Source organism: Callospermophilus lateralis, chromosome 18 (genome assembly GCF_048772815.1).
Source record: "Callospermophilus lateralis isolate mCalLat2 chromosome 18, mCalLat2.hap1, whole genome shotgun sequence".
NCBI classification, from domain to species: Eukaryota; Metazoa; Chordata; class Mammalia; order Rodentia; family Sciuridae; genus Callospermophilus; species Callospermophilus lateralis.
The window spans coordinates 2,486,058-2,505,492 of NC_135322.1; the positions used below are offsets into that span (position 1 = coordinate 2,486,058).

The 19,435-nt window shown below is 61.7% G+C and overlaps 1 protein-coding gene across 1 annotated transcript; it reads right to left on the bottom strand.

Moving 5' to 3' along the window:
• Positions 1-919: 919 nt before the first annotated feature.
• Eps8l1 (EPS8 signaling adaptor L1) lies at positions 920-9,618 on the bottom strand. The gene is made up of 18 exons (XM_077105875.1): positions 9,492-9,618; positions 8,858-8,916; positions 8,165-8,326; positions 7,724-7,873; positions 7,170-7,252; positions 6,559-6,820; positions 6,179-6,305; positions 5,961-6,049; positions 5,797-5,871; positions 5,556-5,704; positions 4,840-4,981; positions 4,719-4,747; positions 2,597-2,729; positions 2,383-2,514; positions 2,092-2,194; positions 1,749-1,923; positions 1,312-1,444; positions 920-1,200 (listed from the first exon to the last, which is right to left on the bottom strand). The coding sequence occupies exons 1-18, from the start codon at positions 9,616-9,618 to the stop codon at positions 1,114-1,116; spliced, it is 2,217 nt and encodes a 738-aa protein (XP_076961990.1). The 3' UTR covers positions 920-1,113.
• Positions 9,619-19,435: the final 9,817 nt, after the last annotated feature.

Genomic DNA, 19,435 nt, shown 5'->3' on the forward strand with positions numbered 1-19,435 from the left:
AGCTGGCCGTGACCCCTGATTTTGGTGGCGCCATCTGGTGGCTGAGGCAGAAACAGCTGGAGGGGAGGGGCCGTGGTGCTTGGCAGTGGGTGTTCTGGGGACGCAGGGCAAGTGCCACTCAGCCTAAAGTTGGAGGAATGTCCTTCTGAACAAGGGCGAGATCCAGAGAAAACCAGACCTCACAGCCCCCAAACAGTGGGGACAAGCTGCAGGGCTGCGGGAGAGAAAGGAGCTATTTTTAAGGGCGGGAGGTTTGCAATTAGAGACCATCTACAGGACCCACAGGCATGCGCAGGAGGCAGCTCTTCTCCATGGCTGGACTGCTGGCAGGACGTGGGGACAGTGCACAGAAGCAGGTGTTGGGGGAGTAGCCGGGGGTGAGGCCGGCTTCCCAGAGCTGGTTCTGGAGCTGAGGCAGGAAGGCGGCTGGAGTTCCCCAGCAGAAACAGCGAGCGCAAACCCGTGGTGGGGGGCGGGTCGCCAGTGGAGAAGGGCCAGGCAAAGACGGCAGGAAGGAGGAGGTGAGAGGGGCTGGCCCGCCAGTGGGTCCACTCTAAGCCTCCCGGGACTGCGATGAGGCCAAGGGCGAGGGGAGCCGGGATGGATGTGGAGCCAGAGACAGGTGCTCGGAAGATGCTCCTGGGCAAGCTGGAGGGCAGACTGGAGGCGAGGAGGTCAGAAGGAGCCCCTGCCACGGAGCAGAGGGTTCAGAGAGAAACTGAGCGTGGGACATCGCCTAGATGCCGGGCCTCCCGTGACTGGTGAGGGTGGGTCCCTGGAGCCGGTTAGAGAGGACACTGCCTGCTTAGAAGAGGCTGTTTATAGACCGGGCTGCATACGACAATGCCGTGCTCAGGGGCGCCCCCTCCAGGGTGTTCCCTCTCCAGTGGCCCAAGAGCTCTCCCTGCTGTCCATCTACTCCCTCCGGACTCCTGGTGGCCCAGGAGGAACTTCAGCCAGGACCGTCCAGTCTGTCCACCCGGGCAGGGGAGACCAGGGCCGGACTGGGTCCGCGTGCTTCAGGGACTCTCTTCCACTGAGGGGGAAGTCCAGCGCCCTCCCGCAGGGCCTGGGAAAACGCTGTCTCATTTTTTGCTAAGGGGCCCCGAAGGGTCAGATGATCTCTGTTTTCATCTCGCCTTCCACCTTCTTCTTCTGCTTCTCCATCACTGCCTCCAGCTCTGACACCTTCTCTTTGTCCTGGAGAAAGGGGTGGAAATCAGGTCCTTGGCGTCCCAGCCCTCCGTGCCTCGCCCCCCCCCACGCCCCCTCCCCTCCGCCGGGCCCAGTCGCAGCCCGGGCTGGGCTCACCTCCAGCAGCGCACGCTGCACCGTTAGCAGGCTGTACACGCGCGCCCCCTCCTCAGGGCTCACCGCCCGCAACTCTTCTTTTTCCAACGAGAAAAGCTGCGCGCCGGACAGTAAGCCCAGCGCGGTCACCGTCCTGAGCGAGGGCGGCGAGGCGCGGTCAGGGCTATCAGCCAATCACAATCCAGCCCCTCCAGCCCCGCCTCTCCAACCAGAGCGGCCTCCTAGCTCCACAGGGGCCAGCACTGCCGAAGTCCCCACCCACCAACCACAGCGCGCCTTCGGGCGGCCGGGCTTCCCTGGGAATTCCAACCGCAGCCTGGGAAAGAGGCTAACTGCAGCCAGTCATTCGGCCATCCCACCAGATCTCACCAAGGGCCCCCCCTGCTCCCCGAGTTCGCACGGCCCCCGCCGGGCCCAGCAGGCCGGACCCCACTCACCCCGGACTGAAGCCCTTGGCTTGCAGCCAGGCGCGGACTTTGCCGGCGTCTGAGTCCCGGCTGAGCTGCGGCTCCTGCGCGCGGGGACCGGGGGCTGCTCGGCCCGGGCTCGCGCGTCCCTGGGCTAGGCGCGCTTGCAGCTCCTCGTTGACACTCAGCATCTGGGAGAATTTCTCTGCAGGAGGGATACTGGGACTCAGGGAGAGGGCTGCTGGGCCGCATCCGGCCTTCTAGGGTCCCCAGGGTGGGTGTGGAGAGTCCCTTTGCTCTTAGTCTCGGTTTCCCTACCTGGAAAGCCACGACGAGATCGGGGCGCTCCCAGGAGGGGTGCCCCACCACTCACCCTTCTCACTGGGGTCCAAGTTGTTGAGGCTGTCGCAGCTGTCCCAGTGGGGCCTACCCGGAGCAGGAGCCGGGGCTGGAGGGGGAGGGGGAGTGCTGTGCTCCTAGAGGATGAGAGGAGGTACCTGAGTCAGGAGGAGACTCAGAGTCCCCGCCTTTCCCCTCTGGAGACACACGTCTGAACCTCATCACCTCACCCACCAGTACCCTTGACACCCAGTTCCTCACTCCCAGGACCCAGAATCCAGCCCCAGCTTCTCCTCCAGGGAGACCCAAGTCTGCTCTGACTCACCAGGCTTCGGGCAGGGCTTTGGCTGTGGTCCCTCCGGGGTCCTCGGTGGGGTGTCAGGATATTATAGGGCACATATCCCTCTTGGCCCTGTTGGTCCCTCACCTTCCACCACTTGCGCCTGTCATCCAGGACCTGAGTGGGTGTGAGGAGGAGTTTCTGGGTCTGGGTCTGCAGCTCGTGCTGGCCTGGCCCTGCAGATCCCCACACCTCTCACCTCCAGCACATCCTGCTGCTTGACGGACAGCTCACTGCTGTTGCGGGCCTGGAAGTCATAATTACACAGGACCCACTTTCCTGCTGGCTCCGGCTCCTGCTGGGGCTCAGCTTGCAGCTCTGGTTCTTGGTGACTGAGGAGAGTTGGAAGGTTGGAGATCAGGAGGCAGCCAGCCCTGCTGGTCTGCGCAGTAAGGTGCTGGTGTGAGCTGGGGTTAGAGCCAAGCAGGGGGTCGCAGCAGGGCCAGGTTAATAATGTTAATGGAGATCTGAAATGGGGATAATGGCTCAAATATATTGTGCTCCTTTTCTTGCCTGGCTGTGAGCATATGGTGTGGGTATATCATCTCTCACCATATAGGTGAGAACAGCGAGGCTCAGAACACATGGTTAGGAACAGCTGCTATTTATTGAGCATCTGCAGGTATTAGGTATCCATAGGTATCATGATAGCTCATGAGCAGTAAAAACGATTGCAAACACTTACATAGCCCCATACTGTGCAACATACTGTGCAAAGTCTGTTACAGATAAGGCTGATTGATCCTCCTGACCACCTTGGTAGAACCATGAATCTGGACCTCCCTTGGTTCCTTCCTTCCCCAGGGACCTCATTATCTCTGCTTTTACAGGTGAGGAGGCTGAGGCACAGTGATGTAAAGTTTGGGAGCAAGAGAGGTAAGGCTGAGCCGGGCATGGTGATGCACGCCTGTAAACCCAGCAGCTCTGCCTGCAGGCTGAGGCAGGAGGATCGTGAATTCAAAGCCAGCCTCAGCAAGAATGAGGCACTAAGCAAATCAGTGAGACCCTGTCTCTAAATAAAGTACAAAATAGGGCTGGGGATGGGGCTCAGTGGTCGAATGCCCCTGAGTTCAATCCCCAGTACCCCCCCACCGTTTGACCCCAGCAGTCAGCCTTGGTAACTGCCCACTGTGTGTGCAGTGGACCTGAATGGAGCTGGGCTAGCCTTGGGCTCTTTGCCAGCTGACACATCACAGACTTCACCCTTCCACGGAGGGCTGATCATTTTTCCTGTTTTCCTTACAAAGAACTCGAGGCTGAGAAGGTAAGGGAAGAGCGGGAGGTGCTGAGTTCAAGATTTAGAAGCATGGTGGGGGAGGAGGGCATCTGCGACACCAGGCAGCTGGGGACAGGTTGGATATGACCCCTAGAGAGAGGGACCTCAACCCGGATCAGGCCTACCTGTGCAGGGAAGAGGGGGGGTCTTCTGGGCCGCGGCACCCCCTGTGTGGGGCTGGCGGCTCCCAGCATGCAGTCCCTGCTGAGACCTCTGCCCTGGCCCTCACCCAGACCCCTGTCATCTTGAGCCTCACCACCCTCTCATCCACGTGGTTTCCTCCAGTCTGCCCAATACTTGCCCAAAGACCTTCGAGTTCTGGTCTTTCCTCCCCTGGGACCCAAGACTCTGAGACCCCAGAGTTTTGTAGAACCATGACTTTGGACCCCCTACTTCTTTAATTCCCAAGGATCCAGAGTCCAGGTCTCAAGCTTCAATCTCCTCACCTTTTAGCCACCCCCCTGCGAATCTCTACGTCTACACCCCAGGACTTGGACTGTTAATTTAAGACCTTTGGGAAACCCAGGGTCCAACCCCCCTGTCTTTGCCTCTGCCAGAGACCCAGAGATACCACCACTTCCTGACTTCCCCAGAAACTTTCTTCAAGCCCCTGAAGCCTCACCTGGCTCGCCCCCAAGCACCAGACCTGAGTTCTTCCAAACCCATAAGTCTAATCCCCAGCCTCTTCCTTCTAACACCCAGGGCCCTGTCCTCTAGAAACCCAGACATGAACGCTTCCCAGGCCCTGGAGAGCCCAACTGCGTTTCCCTGGCCTTTTGAGGACCCAGGGGCCTAACCTCTTGGACATACCCATTCCCAGCCCCTTCCTCCCTTGGCCCCAGGACTCTGGGCCTCCCTCTGCCCTGGGACCCACCCCAACCCTCCCTGCTGCCCCACCCCGTGCCAGCCCCATCTTGTCACCACCTCACCCACCTGCGAAGAGCCGGGAAGACAAGGGAAAAGAAAAGGGGGCGGGGTCAGCGCTGGGAACCCCGGGCCGCACCCCTTCGGGACCCCCCTTCCCAGGCCCGGAGCGGACACTCACCCATTGACAGCAACCTGGGGAGCGCTTTGCTGCAGGAAGTAAGAGAGCCTGGGTCAGGGGGGCGCGGAGCTCCCAGCCGGGTCCGCCCGCCGCCTGGCTCCGCGGGCAGCCCCCGTCTAACCTGCCGGCGCCGCCTCTCGTGCTGCAGCTGTTTCTCCACTGGGTCCTCCCAAGCGCGGCCCTGAGGGTCAGTGGCTGGGGGCTCCCAGCCATTGTAGAACTCGGGGCTGTATGGGGGTCCCTCCTCCAGGGGCAGCTCCAGCCTGCGACCAGGAAAGGGCTGGGACTTAGTGTCATCGACCTCACTAACTTCCCCTCCCCTGAGCCTCGCTCTGTCGCGAGGACTCTAACCCCACCCCGTCTCTAAGTGACTTCAAATACGTTTCTAAACACGTTGATCCCACTCTAAGGCTCTGGTTCCAGCCCGAAACCTCTAGCTCCTTTCATCCTGCCCTTTGACCCAAGCTGGGCCTCTGGCTCTGCCCCTACCCCTAAGACCCCAAGACTTCATCCACGCTTCAAGTCTGTGGGCCTCACCTCCCTTAAGCCCCGCCTCCCCGTGTAGTCCCTCCCCATTCACCTAAGCCCCGCCCCCGCCTTGTAGTCGGGTATTATTCCTCTAAATCCTGCCTTTTGTTCCCATGCAGTAGCCTGGCCAGAGCTTCACCCTCTCCTGCACTCTGGTGTCTTAGCTTTTCTCTAATCGGATGTAGCACTTGCCCTAAGTTCGGGCCCTCATTAACCTCTTTACCCTCCTGGTTGAGCCCCATCTCCAGCCCTCTCTGGTCCCCCTTCTTCCCAGTCCCCACGCCCTCTGCCCTCCAGCCCTGCACCAACCCCGGGCGGGTCCACGAGTCCCCCAGCGAGGTCCAGAGAGCGTTTTCACCGGGAGTCACACTGTCCCGAAGCAGCGCCACCGCCTCGGATGTCAGATGCGGCCGCCTGACACTGCTGGCGAACTCAGGGCCCCCAGACGTGTTCACAATCTGCAGGACGCAGGAGTGGGCATGCCATCCACCCCTCTAAGTCCACCCCGATTCCTCCTGCTGGGGGCCTGCGGCCTTGGGAGCAGCCTCACCATCTGCAGAGGTCCGAACAGGAAGTGCAGCAGCTCTGGGGAGGAGGGGTTGGCGATGTTCCCGCGCAGCCGGGCCTGGGGGAGGAGGGCCGCTGGCATTGGAGCACGGGCGAGTCAGGGTCTCTGTCCCCTCGCCCCGAGCCCAGGGGCGGACGCGTCCTCACCAGCAGGCTGAAGGCGTACTTGATTTTCTGAAGCACGTCGGTGTACTCGGCCTCCGAGGGCGGCTTGGCCCTCAGCGTCAGCAGGCCCTCTGTGGGTGCGGACAGGCGCGGGGGTGGAGGCACAGGGACAGACACCAGCGGGTACCGTGAGAAGAGGACCAGGCCGGAGGCGGAGGGAGACCCCGGGGAGATAGTCCCACCCCGCGGGCGCCCCTTACCCCCGGCCGCCCGGCGCCGCGTCCTGCGGCCGCGTTCGCGGTGCTCCAGCACACGGGCGGCCTCTGCCGACTTCTGAAGCCTCGATACAAAGGTCTCCACGTCGTCGAAAATGTGGTTCAGGATGTCCTGCGGGAGGAGGAGGGAGCCGCGTGGGCTCCTGGATCCCAGACGTTCACCCGGCGCCTGGACACGCATCCAGACCAGGCCAGTTCCCGACCGAAACCGCAGGTGGCCGCTCCAGCATTCTGGTCACGCTCCAAGAACCCAGCTCCTCACCTCCACAGCCAGCCTCCAGGATCCCAGACGTTTCCCCAGCCCCCAACCCAGGAGTTTGATTGACGTCTGGGCCCCCAGTCTCGGGCTGGTGGGAGCCACTCACCACTTCTCTCTCCGCCTGCAGACCTGCCAGCTCAGGACCGCGGGGGCCCAGGTCTGGCGAGGCCGGGTCAGCGACGCAGGCGGTGCGCTCCGGGGCCGGCCTTGCCGCGGCCTCCACCTCCGGAATAGGCTCCACCCGGGGTCGCCCTTGGCCCGCGGGTGGCTCCGCAGTGCCGATCACCGCGCGGACCGACGGGCGGCGCTGCAGGGGCGGGGTCTCGGCGGCGGGCGAGGGGCCGCGCTGCAGCTCCTCTTGCGTGGCCCTGCGGAAGGAGAAGGGGAAACTGAGGCTGGACCCACCGAAGGGACAGGGGCGGTGGGGTCGAGGACATTGAGGCCGCAAGGAGTCCAACCCAGGCTTGGCATCTCATAGGGAGACAGCTGTCACGCGGAGCGAAACCGGGGCGGGAAAGGCGAAAGCAGAACCCTGGAGAGGGCCCCCGGGAGGCCCGCGAGGGCCTGACCAGGGTTTGCTAGACTCCATTCAACCCTTGTTCTGCTCCTTGTTGGTATCAGCTCATTTCTTGGATGAGGAAACAGGCCCAGAAAGGGGACATCCGCTCCCCAGAGAGCCCAGCCCTCCCTCCGGTGCTTCTAGTCCAGCTCGCTCACCTGAGCGCTGCTGCCCGGCGCTCCCCGCGGCCTGAGCGGTAATTGTGCAGAGCCCCTTGGATGTCCTCTCGCATCAGCTCGGCCTGTCAATCATGCTGTCAGGCTAGGCATCCCCACGCCCCAGCCGCTGCCCTCCCAGGTCTCGCCATGGACACTTTAATTGCTCAGCCCTGGTCCCCCGCTGCTGTCGCTCACGCCTGTGGACCCACGCACGTCCACGCCTGGACTCGAATTCTCGCCCAAAGTCTGTCCCTGCCCTCGTCCACGACCCAGTCGTGGAGACCAGTCCGGCTCTTCGTCCTGGACCACATTGCCCAGCATCCTCCTTCTGGCTACTCCCCAGACCCTCTGAATTCGTGAGCCCTCAGCCTCACTCTCCATCTCACGCTCTGTCCGGTCTTGGTCCAGAAATCAACCTGTCTGCAAACACCACTCCCTCCCAGGTCCTCGGGCTCAGGTCACGCCCCCTCCCCAGGACCCCTGCCCCACCTTTGCTTCAGGCCCCGCCCCATCACCTAGAGACCCCGCCCATTTCTGCCTCGGCTGGGACTCACCCCCAGGCGCAGGCCCTGGAAGAAGTGCACGTCTGGCTGCGCACGCTCTGGCTCCTGACACACCAGGAGCAGCAGCGAGCGGCTCCGGCCCGGTGGCATCACCGCGTCGCAACGCACGATGGCGCCCAGTGGGTAAGACTCCAGCTCTTCCTGTGAGGGGGGACGGCGGGGTACACTGAGGCCCTGGTCGATAATACTATCAACCGGTGACATCAGTGCCCAGTTGGTGCAGGAGCTGGCTCAAGAGGTAACGGGATTAGGGATAACAACCCCGTTTAATAGGGATGGCCAGAAAAGGGGCGGGGCCTTGCGCCCAGTTCCCAGAGGAAGGACGTGTGGGAGCCCAGATTCACACTCAGACCCTGAAGCTCCAGGGGCAAGCTTTCCGTGTCTCGGCAGGCTCGGGCCCTCCACTTTCCCCACCCATGTGCCCCCTGGCACCTTGGAGACTGGGTCCAGCAGGGTGACGCGGTCAGGGGACACTCGAAGTAGCATCTCCTGTGCCCAGACACGGCCCTGGCTGTCCATGACGGCCAGCTTCCTGGAGGCATCCTCCACGGTGTGCACGCCATCCTCCTCGCCCAGGCAGAACGTCACCAGGTGCTGGCATCCACAAAGAGCCAGCTGAGTCCCGGAATGAGGTCGGGTGGGCGGAGCCCGCGGGAGCCACCCGGCCAGCCTGAGGCTGACCACTCCTCCAGGAAGCCTTCCCGGAGCACCTGCGCCCCAGTGGTCACCACCCAGCCACCCAGAGCCGCGGCGCCTCTTTCCTCCGAGGCTAGCACGGGGGGCTGTCTTCTCCCCAAGACTAGCGCCCCCTGAGGGCGGGAGCCAGTCGGAGGGACAGCGAGTCCCTGTAAAGGCCTCCCCTGGTGTCCCTCCCATTAGAGCCCTGGCACTCAGCACTCTGGTGCCATGTACCCTCTCTCCTCCACATTGCGGCTCTGAGTCCAGCACAAGAGCTGGTCACAGGCAATGTCCGCAGATCTGATGGAGCTGAGGCCCATGACTGATTAATGTCTGAGGCCACTACAGAAAGCCCACTTTGTGGGTGACTAGAGGACTTTTTCCTGCTTGATGACCCTGCCCTTCAACTGCCCAGAAGAGTCCTGTGCAAACAGACCCCAGACTCACATTGACAGGGTACTGGGAAACATCGGCCATCACCACGGTGGAGTAGTGCTTTCTCTGCTCTGCGGGAGGGGAGTGGCCAGGATGGGAGCCCAGGCCCGCCTCAGAGCAGGAGGAGAGGCCAGCCTCCCCCTCAGAGAGGAGGAGAGCCCAGCCTCCCCCTCAGAGCAGGAGGAGAGCCCAGCCTCCCTCTCACACCAGAAGGAGAGCCCAGCCTCCCCCTCAGAGAGGAGGAGAGCCCAGCCCCTCAGAGCAGGAGGAGAGCCCAGCCTCCCCCTCAGAGCAGGAGGAGAGCCCAGCCTCCCTCTCACACCAGAAGGAGAGGCCAGCCTCCCCCTCAGAGCAGGAGGAGAGCCCAGCCTTCCCCTCAGAGAGGAGGAGAGCCCAGCCTCCCCCTCAGAGCAGGAGGAGAGCCCAGCCTCCCTCTCACACCAGAAGGAGAGCCCAGCCTCCCCCTCAGAGAGGAGGAGAGCCCAGCCTCCCCCTCAGAGCAGGAGGAGAGCCCAGCCTCCCTCTCACACCAGAAGGAGAGGCCAGCCTCCCCCTTCAGACCCAGAGGAGAGCCCAGCCGCCCCCTCAGACCCAGAGTTCTGGGCCCCCAGTCCTCTTCTCCCAGGAACCTGGGCGCCACACTCACCGTAGATGGACTTGGCACTCGGCTTGGGGGCAGCTTCTGGGCTGGTGAAGAAAAGAGGGGTGAGAGGGACTGCGGGAGCTGGGAGGGGATCCTGGAAGAATGGCAGGCAGGGCAGCAAGGACTTCATTGTGGGGGCAAGGGGGAGCCAGGGTGGGTACCAGGCAGGGAAGGGCAGGACCAAGGTTGGTTTTAAGAAGTCAGGTAGGTGGTAGTGGGCGGGGACAGGGAGAGTAGTGTCTGGGGTCATGAAGACCTGGGTTCCAGTCCCCTGTGCTGCTTCCTTGCCCTAGATCCTGGGCAGGGACTTGGTCTCTCCTGCCTCAGCTCCTGGTGTAGGAGAGCATCGACCTGCCAGGGCTCTGGGAAGGTGCAGTCAGGGAGGCGGGGAGGAGGTGCAGCTCAGTCACCATGACGTCCGAGTTACGGTGAGGCAGGGACTTTGGGACACAGTAGTTGCTCAATACGTGGAATGATACAAGGACACAAGCTGCACCTGCAGCAGACTCGGCCTCCCGGTCACCCACAGGCAGGCTCCTCCCAGGGCCCTCTTGCTCCATCTCCTCCCGGCCCAGCCCCTCTCCAAGTCACTGCCACAGGAGACCCTGTTGTCCCAGGTCCTCTCTCTGCTGCCGGCCAGCCGTCCCCACAGTGTGATACCCCGAGCTGCAGAGCTCGCTACTTCTCATGGCCAGGGCGTCCCCTGGCTGTCCCTGCTCACTGCAGGAGGCTCAAGGGTGCACATGTGTGGGACAAGATCCTGCAGAGGCAGCGGCAGTCCCCGGGGGGTCCTGCAAGGGGTCACTCGGTCAGCGTCACTCTGTCAGTCCTCAACACTGTCCGCTTCACAGAGAGGGGCTGGGCTCAAGTGGGCGAAGTCCCTCTGCAGGTCACCCACGGCTGAGCATGGACACCGCTGTCTGTGCCTGGCCAGGGCTGGACACGGAGGGATGTGGCTCTGGCTTTCCCCTGAGTGTTGGCCTGGCTGCTGCAGAAGGGTCCACAGCTGTGGCAGGTGTGGAGTGTTGGGGGCCGGGGGGCACTTACCCAGGGGTGCTCATGGTGCTGGGTGGGGGGCTGCAGCCGCTTGGAGGCACCTGGGAGCCACAGAAATGTGAGCCTCCTGACCAGCCCCAGCCTCCTCCCTCAGACCCAGGGTCCAGGCCCAGCCCCCTCCCTCAGACCCAGGGTCCAGGCCCAGCCTCCTCCCTCAGACCCGGGGTCCAGGCCCAGCCTCCTCCCTCAGACCCGGGGTCCAGGCCCAGCCTCCTCCCTCAGACCCGGGGTCCAGGCCCAGCCTCCTCCCTCAGACCCGGGGTCCAGGCCCAGCCTCCTCCCTCAGACCCGGGGTCCAGGCCCAGCCTCCTCCCTCAGACCCGGGAGTCCAGGCCCAGCCTCCTCCCTAGGAACCAGGGGTCCAGCCAGCCTCCTCCCTCAGACCCAGGGTTCCAGCCAGCCTCCTCCCTCAGACCCAGGGTCCAGGCCCAGCCTCCTCCCTCAGACCCAGGATCCAGGCCCAGCCTCCTCCCTCAGACCCAGGGTCCAGGCCCACCTCCTCCCTCAGACCCGGGGTCCAGGCCCAGCTCTGCAGGGCTCAGGCCTCCTCACCTGCTCGGTCAGGCTCTGCTGTGCTCTGAGCCCTCAGCCTCTCTCCCTTCCAGCCTCAGGCCCCACCTCCTGCTCCCTCCCTGGCCTTCCGCCTCTGCATACCTGAGCTGCTCACCTGGCACTGCCCGCTGAGGTGGCCTGGGCGGGGCTGCAGACAGTCCTGGGAGGGGGCTGGGATGGCCTGGGGAAGCCCGGAGACTGTGCCCATTGTAGCAGCACAACAGTGAGCACAACAATCACACCTGACGTCCAGTTCCTGGCTCTGCATCAGAGCTCCACCTCCTCAGCAGTCCCCTGGCCCTGGAGGACGCTGGCCCCAGGGAGGGCAGCGGCTTGTGGCCCTGCCGCCAGCGGGTCAGAGGGCAGGGGTGCAAGGGAGTGCCCAGGGCCACGGTCTCACGGCTCTGTCGCTGGCCCAGATGCCTCCTGTCTGTTCCCCCTGGGCCCTCACCCCACCACCCTGCCCTCTTTCTTTGGAAATTTCCCTCAATAACCCTCATGTGGCGTGTGACAAGGATCTTAAGAGTTAGGTCATTAAGTGCCCTTGTGCCCGACAGGCTCCGGGTGCGTCCCTAGAACCTGCAGGTCTCCGGCCTAAGAGCTGAGCCTGGACCCCACGCCTGGCCACGCCAACCTCACTTGTCCCCAGCACCGGGGACCGGGTACCCCCGGGAGCTGAGGAAGCAGCCTGGAGGGAAGGGACGCAGCAGGGCACACTCCCACCCTCAGACCTGCCCCAGCGCTGCCCAGCGACCGTGGGGTCAGGGAGGGACGGCCTCTGTGGAGTGCCGTGCTCCTTCACCCAGCACACCTGGACCCTGAGGTCCCGCTGGTGACGCGGGAAACCCAGAAGCTCCTGTTGCCCCCAGTGGACGGCGAGGAAAGAACCCAGAGAGACCCGATGCGGGGCCAGGGTAAGTGCAGGTGAGTCCTGTCTGTGCCAGCAGCTCCTGTCTCAGGACATGATGGACAGGCGTGTGCGATCCCACTGCGCGCTCTGCCGCTGCATGGGGAGGCCGAGGCACGCATAGGCGAGTGGTCTGTCCCCGTCACAGCTGGCGCGTGGAGCAGGGGCTGATCCTGCCACACCCGTGGGACCTGCGTGCTTTGGTGCTACCCTGGGTTGCCTCTCTGCGACCTGGGCAAGCTGCGTCACCTCTCTGTGCTTCCGTCCCCACTGCAGAGTGGGATTGCCACCAGCGAGGACAGGATGAGAGTCCCCAGAGCTCTCAGCACTGTCCTGGCAGAGGGCGGCCGTCATGGGGACCATGGCCTTTCTTCCCTCCTGTGCTGTAAGGGGGCACAAAGGGCCCATCAGATGCGCCCAGCAGGCTGCACCCAAGGGTGAGTTTGACAGCCGAGGGGCCCAGAGGGTGGGGGTGCTCCAGGCCCTGCCTCTGCCTGAGCAAAGGAGGGAGGTCAGACTCTGTCCCCAGGGTGGGGGCGTGTGCAGCAGAGCAAGCAGGGTCCGGTCTCCTGTCAGGGGTGGGGCTCTAGGAGAGGCGCATCACCCACCTCTCACCCCACGCACAGAGGAGACCACATGGACTCAGGGTGGACGCTGTGATCCGCCAGGGTCACAGAGGCCCTGGGCTGTGACATAAAGGCAGGATTAGCTGAGCCTGCCCCCTTTTCCATGTGCAGATGGAGAAAGTGTCTCATGGGGTCCTTGGTATGAGCCAGGGCTCTGGACACGGGTCTGAGAGACCAGGCTGGGCCTGGACCCCGGGTCTGAGGGAGGAGGCTGGGGCTGGGCTCCTGGGTCTGAGGCAGGAGGGACTCTGGGGCTAGCTCCTCTGCAGGGGGACAGTGGAGGAGGCCCGCTGGCCCCCTTGACCCATGGGTGGCCGGCTCTGGAGCAGCCTGTGAGAGGGAAACCTGAGACTCCGCCCTGACCAGGCCAGCAGCCTCCTCCGCCTTCTGTGGCAGCAGAAGTGGCCCCTCCCTCCTCCAAACCACGGGGCGTGGTTCTGAAATACCAGGACTGGACCCTTGCAGAGCCCCAGCGGTGGTCAGATGGAGGAGGTGTGACTCTGTGCTGCAGACCCCCAGGGGTCTGTGCCCTGAGAGTTCCCTTCCTGCGGCCTCCGTCCTGAGGATGCACAGTGCGGGTCTGCGTTTGGCTCCTTCCCAAGGTGGTGCCTGTCGCAGGGAGCTGGACTGGTGTCCGCTGGGTTGGGAGGCTCCCCTGGGTGTCCTGTCTGGACCCACCCCCTCTTCCACTACCCCACCTGCACCCCACCATCCAAACCGCTTGGCTATGCTGAGGAGTCCGCAGCAAATGGCGGGGTGGCTGTGGGGGGCTATGCAGCGTGGGGGCTGGGCCTCAGGAGGCCGGGACTCACCCTGTGTGTACATCCAGCAAGTCATTCAATGCGCAGCTCCCACACCTAAGTGTCTCACCATCTGTCCCTCAAGAAGAAAGTCTTACTGAGGAAACGGACCCTGCTGACATTGGCAGTCATGATTCATGGTGATGCGTACAGTCATGGAGAGGTGCAGGGCATTGAGTGTCCCCAGAGGAAGCCTTTAATGTGGCCTTGCAGGCTGGGTGTGTGGGGGGTCAGGTGGTGGAGAGGGGGAGTCCAGTCAAAGAAGCCATTTTCGGTTGTGAAATCTGGACAGGGTTTTGAGGGATGAATAGGAGTTCTTCAAGGAAGATGTGAAGATGCATTCTAAGCATTGGGAGTGGCCTGTGCCGAGTCTTGAAGTCATGTAGAAACAAACACTTAGGCTGGGAGGAGGAGGAGGATGAAGCTGGGCCCCGTGATACTGTCACCACTGGTGTGGTGAGGACATGGAAGATAAACAGAAGATATGACAAGACTTGGGATTCTGTACGGGCTCTGGAGGGCACAGTGAAGGGACAGTGCGGGCCGGCAGGAGCCACTCCTCAGGCCGGTGGTCAGCTGGGCTTGGAGAACGTGGGGAGGCAGAGGTGAAGTGGGAGGGTCCGTGGACTGGGGCACGTCAGCAGGCTCCCGCGGGGTGGGGACCAAGGCGGCTGCCTTGGTGGCAGAGGTCATTCAGGCGGTGAGGAACCGGCTGGGTCGCCGAGCGTCCTGGGACAGGTTCCCCTTCCCCGGAGACGGCCTTCCAGGGCGGGGCAGCTGCTCTCCAGGGTGGGTCTGGAACCGGCCGGGCTGGTGGCTGTTTGTTCTCTGGGAGGGACGAGGGTGGGGCGGCCTGGCAGCCCCTTCCTGAAACCCGAGCCGCGGGCTCCCGGGGCGGCGCGCGGGCGCAGGGTGCCTTTCTCGCGCGCCCCGCGCCTCAGTTTCTTCCTCCGTAAAGTGGGCGCGCGTCCTGGGACCGCCTTCAGGGCTGCGGGGAGGGTGTGCGGGTGGCGGGCCGAGGAAACTGGGCGCGAACGCGGGTGGCCGAGGTGACCGGCAGCGCGCTCCTCCCGCAGTCCTCGCCCGGTGCCGTCTTGGTGCCCACCACTGGGCAGGTCACGGTGTGGGCAGCCGCAGCCCCGGGCAGGTCCCAAAACGTCTGCACCACCGCAGGCCGCCGCCCCTCCCGGGCCCGCCTTCGCGGCCAACGGCTGCCCCCCAACCCCACGTGCGTCTCCTCCAGGGGGTCTCCAGGCCCAGGCACAAGGCGGTCCCAGATGATTCGGGCTTAGGGAAGAAGAACGCAGGAGCCCGGGCACCGGCCGCACCCCAAGGCCGCAAGCCAACGGGGGGGGGGCAGTGGGCGGGGCTGCCCCTCTCAGGCCTTTTCCCGTGGCGCTGACTGGGCGGACCTGATGTCCCTGTACCCCAAACGCTTGCAGTGTGTTTCCTACGGACAGTGTCACCGTGTCACAGTCCCAGTGCACACGCTGCTCGCCGTGCGCAGGGCTCACTGAATTTCCGATTCCCTTAGTGATGGCCCCACAGTGAGCCGGCTGCGGTTCTCTCTCCCCAAGACTCATGCCTCTGGGTCCCGGGGCGTGCAAGCACATGCACCCCCCTGAGGCAAGCCCGGCCTGGGCTGAGCTTCACGAGGAGCTGCTGGATTTGCCCTGTGAGCAGCAGTGTCGCCGGCCACCTGAGCTCCCCTGGGGGGACCGGGTGTGCTGCACGTTCCTCCCCACATGCCGGGTTTCCATCCCTTGGCTCAGTAGTTAGTAAGCATCTTTTGGGGAGATGCTGTGAGACCTTATCAGTGTCCTGGTCCTTCATAGACCCTCCCACCATTACTTTATCAACCGATCAGCCGAGAGACTGGGGGCGAGGGCAGGGCGAGCTGAGGGACAGGCTGGGAGGCTTCACCCTACCCCAGGAGCTGGGGCTGCTGGCGGAAGAGCTGGAGGACCCAGGGAAAGGGCCCAGGGCAGCCCGTGTTTTGGCCTCAGTGCTGTCCCTTTCTGGGATGGGGAGGGAGGACTCTGGTGTAACAGGGACCCAACTGGCCGTTGCTTAAACCAGGCGGGAGTTGATTCCTCACACTTGTATTTGTGGGTTGGCACCTCCCGGACCTAGGACCAGGCTCCTCCCAGGTCACTCTTCTACCAATCCACTGGGACCCAGCCCCCAGGGATGCCTGCAGGCTGCTCTGCCCTGCACTTACCCCGCGCCCCCCCCCCCCCCCCCCCCCGTGATAAACTTTGACCTTTTATTAAAGGAAGTGCTCCGTGGCTTCTGTCTGGCATGTCTGAATGTGTGTGGGGGACATTGAGTTAGATCCTTGAAGCTCTGTGGTGCTAACCAAGCAGCTACCCAGGACCGACAGGTGGGCAGTGGACACAGAGTGGATGTGCTGGACAAAGGGAGGATTCACGACCTGGGCAGGGTGGCGCAGGGTGGTTCAAGGCTTCATCATGCTGCACAGGATGATGTTCAGTTTAAAACTCACAAATAGTTTCTTTCTTGAATTTTGGACGAAGTAACCCAAACTGTGGAGTGTGAAACAATAGGGAAGGGTACTGTATAGCTTCCAACCCAAGGACTAAGGTGACTGCTCCAGCCCTGCCATCGCGTCTGCCTTCCAGCCAGGAGCAAGGAGGGAAGGGGGAGGTGTCATTTCCTTTTAAGTGCCCACATGCCATGGATCAGAATCTAGACGCATGGCCACGCCTGGCTGCAGAGAGGCAGGGAACTTAGTCTTTATTCTGGGTGTTCATGTGTCTGCTGTAAAGAGCAAGAAGGGGAGACGGGGCCCAGGGAACAGTGAGTCGGCTTCCCTGAGGGGAAGTCCCTGATTCGGGAGCTGCTCTTCCTACATCCTTCCTACATCCCCTTTATCTCTCAAGTCCAAGTTCTAGCCAGAAAAAAAGAATTTTCTATAAACACACATCTGCTCAGGACCCTCCATTGCTCAAACTCTCCTGTGGCTCCCCAGTACAAAGCCATGCTCTGGGCTACTCTTGCATACCCCACCCCTGGGGCCTCTGCCTCCTCCCGCATCTCCCAGGCTTTGTGCAGGGCTGTTCCCACCGCCTGGCGCTCCCTGTGACTGACACCCCTCTCTGCAGGAACGCCTGGCCTCCCAGAGAGGGCCCCAGTCCCCTGGCAGGCCAGGTCACCAGCTCTCCTGCTGTCTCGTCCCCTCCTCCTGCCCTCCTCCTTTCCTCCCAGCTGCTGAGCACAGTGTGCGGCCCTGGTGGCTCTACTGACAAAGATCCGAACAGAACACCGGGTGGCCCCTGCTGCACCATGTTCCAGGCGGTTCCGACACTGTGGCTTTAGACGTGGACTGGGTCCCCTTCCCAGGAATCTGCGACCCGCACAGGACTTGGTGCGGCAGCCCACTGCTGCTGCATCTGCCGACAGTGAGGGCTGACCGGAGGCTGGGGCAGCACCTGGGCTGGAGACACAGACGGCTGGAGTCAGGAGCACGGGCGTCCGGGCCCCCTGAACTGATTCCCAGTGACCGTCCAGCACGGCTGCTCGGGGGCACGTAGGTAGGCGTCTTTCTCACACCTCAGCAAAGGGCTCTCGAGGTGTGGCTGGGAGGACACACGGCTTTAATTCATGGTCACCTGTTGGCCTGCATGCTCTCAAGGGGAGAGGACACCATGGAGGAGGCTCTGGGTCACATCATCAACCATGCGGTTGGGACATACACATTGTCACCACCCTCAGAAACCCAACAAGATGGGCTGGGGTGTGGCTCATGGGTAGAGCGCTCGTATGGCACACATGAGGCACTGGGTTCAATCCTTAGCACCACATAAAAATGAAATAAAGATTCTGTGTCCACCTGCAACCAAAATAAATAATAAAAAAACAAACCCACAAACCCAACAAGAGCCTGTGCATCCTGTCATCCCAGCCACTCAGGAGGCCAAGGCAGGAGGACTACAAGTTCAAGGCCAGCCTCAGCAACTTAGTGAGACCCTGACTTAAAAGTAAAAATTAAGAACAACAAAAAAAGAGCTGAGAAGTAGCAGAGTCAAAACACCCCAGGTTCAATCCCTACTGCCCAACCAAACAATAACAAACAAACAAACTCCAATCTGGCACAGAGCCGGCACGGAGCTGCTGCAACCCTGAGATGTTCCAGGAGTGTCCAAGAGCCCCGCGTGCTTCTTAACAACCCCGGTGCCGTCCCCATGGGGACGGGAGACCGAGGCACCGAGGAGAGCAGCTAGCTCAAGCACAGCGGGAGGCTGCAGAGCCGGACTCCCCTGGTCTGTAGCTCCGGGTGTGCACAGTTCAGCCCCTCTTAGGGCCCAAGGTGTGGACACTCCCTCATTTTAGGAGCTGCTTTGGGGCAGCTGGGTGCAGAGTCTACGATGAAAGAGCAAAGACAGTGGCAGAGCCCTCTCAGCACCCAGGACAGCACCCAGCGCTGCTCAGGGTGCACCCTGCCTGGAGTCTGAGGAGACATTCCTGCTGCTTGGGAGTGTCTGGGAGTCAGGTGGGAGGTCCTCAGGGAACTTCCATGCCTCGCCCTCCTTCCAACACCCACGGTGACAGCCAGAAATGTTCCCGCACTCGCTCTGGGTTAGGTCCTGGTCATGACTCACTTCATGTCATCTAACAAATTCTATGCACTTGTTTTTATAAATAAAGTTTTATTGGAACACAGCCAAGCTCATTTTTTGCATATGTGGATGCTTCCAGGGACAGTGGCAGAGTGACAAGTTTGGCAAAGCTGAATAGCACCTTTTCAGAAGACATTTGCCCATCCCTGCGCTAGAGGTAGTGACACCAGATCCCAGTTTGCAGAAGAGGAGGGGCAGGCCCCAGGAGGGCACAGCTCTGCTCAGGTCCAGGGAAGAAGCATGTGGACTGGTGCCCATTCCATTTCGACGTGTTTCTTTTCCTTTCCTTTTCTTCTTCTTTCTTTCCTTCCTTCATTCTTTCTTTCCTCCTCCTGCTCTTCCTCCTCCTCCTCCTCTTCCTCCTCCTCCTCTTCCTCCTCCTCCTAGGTACGAAGAATGGAACTCAGGGGAGCTCTATCACTGAGCTACATCCCCAGTTCTTTTTATTTGTTTTTGTATTTTGAGACAGAGTCTCACTAAATTACTGAAGCTGGCCTTGAATTTGTGATCCTCCTGCCTCAGCCTCCCACATCATGGGGATTACAGGTGTGTGCCACTGAGCCTGGTCATATTTGCCTTTTAGTGACTGGCTTATCTCACTCAACACTTCTCCAAGATGAACCATGTTATAGCACATGTCAAAATGTCCTTATCAGGTTGGGAATATTCCATCGCAGCATGTATAGACCGTATTTGTTTATCAGGGGACACCTGGGCTCCTTCATGCCTGTCATGGGCTGGTTTCACCTACACCCCAAGAAACTGTCATTCAAGAACAATGGAAAGATGTAGATGATCAGATAGAACCACCCACCACTCTGCCTGGCAGAGAGCCGCACAGAACACAGCGGAGGCTTTTCTTGTTGCACCAACAATATACAGTGCTCCTGTAACTTAGCATCCTGCAGCTTGCTCAGAGCCTGCCCTGGGGGTAAATGAAGGAACTCAGGGGCACAGCCGGATGAGCTGGGGGTAGTCGGTCCAGAAACACATATAGATGAGTGCCATTTTACTTTTGGTGTCAGGTGGTCTATGAGGACAGCACCCTGTCTATCTTGCTGCTGAATGCTGTGCCTAGCTTAGTGACTGCACTCAGTAGGCACTGAACGATTGTTGGAAGTAGTGACTGAGCGCTGGTGTTCAGGCTGATTTTATTTGATTCTAGCTTCTTGCAATGAGGCAGAGGCAAGGTTGTGAGGCAGCTTTTCCTAGGTCTGTTTCTCTCTGAATGACTGACCACACCTTAGCATAAGTCCCTACAGGGACTGGCTGGGTCAGACTTGTGCTGGATGGGCTTGGCTCAGAAGGCTGGTCAGCCTGAGGGGAAGCTGTAATTGACACTCCCACCCACAGGGAGTGCTCCCCA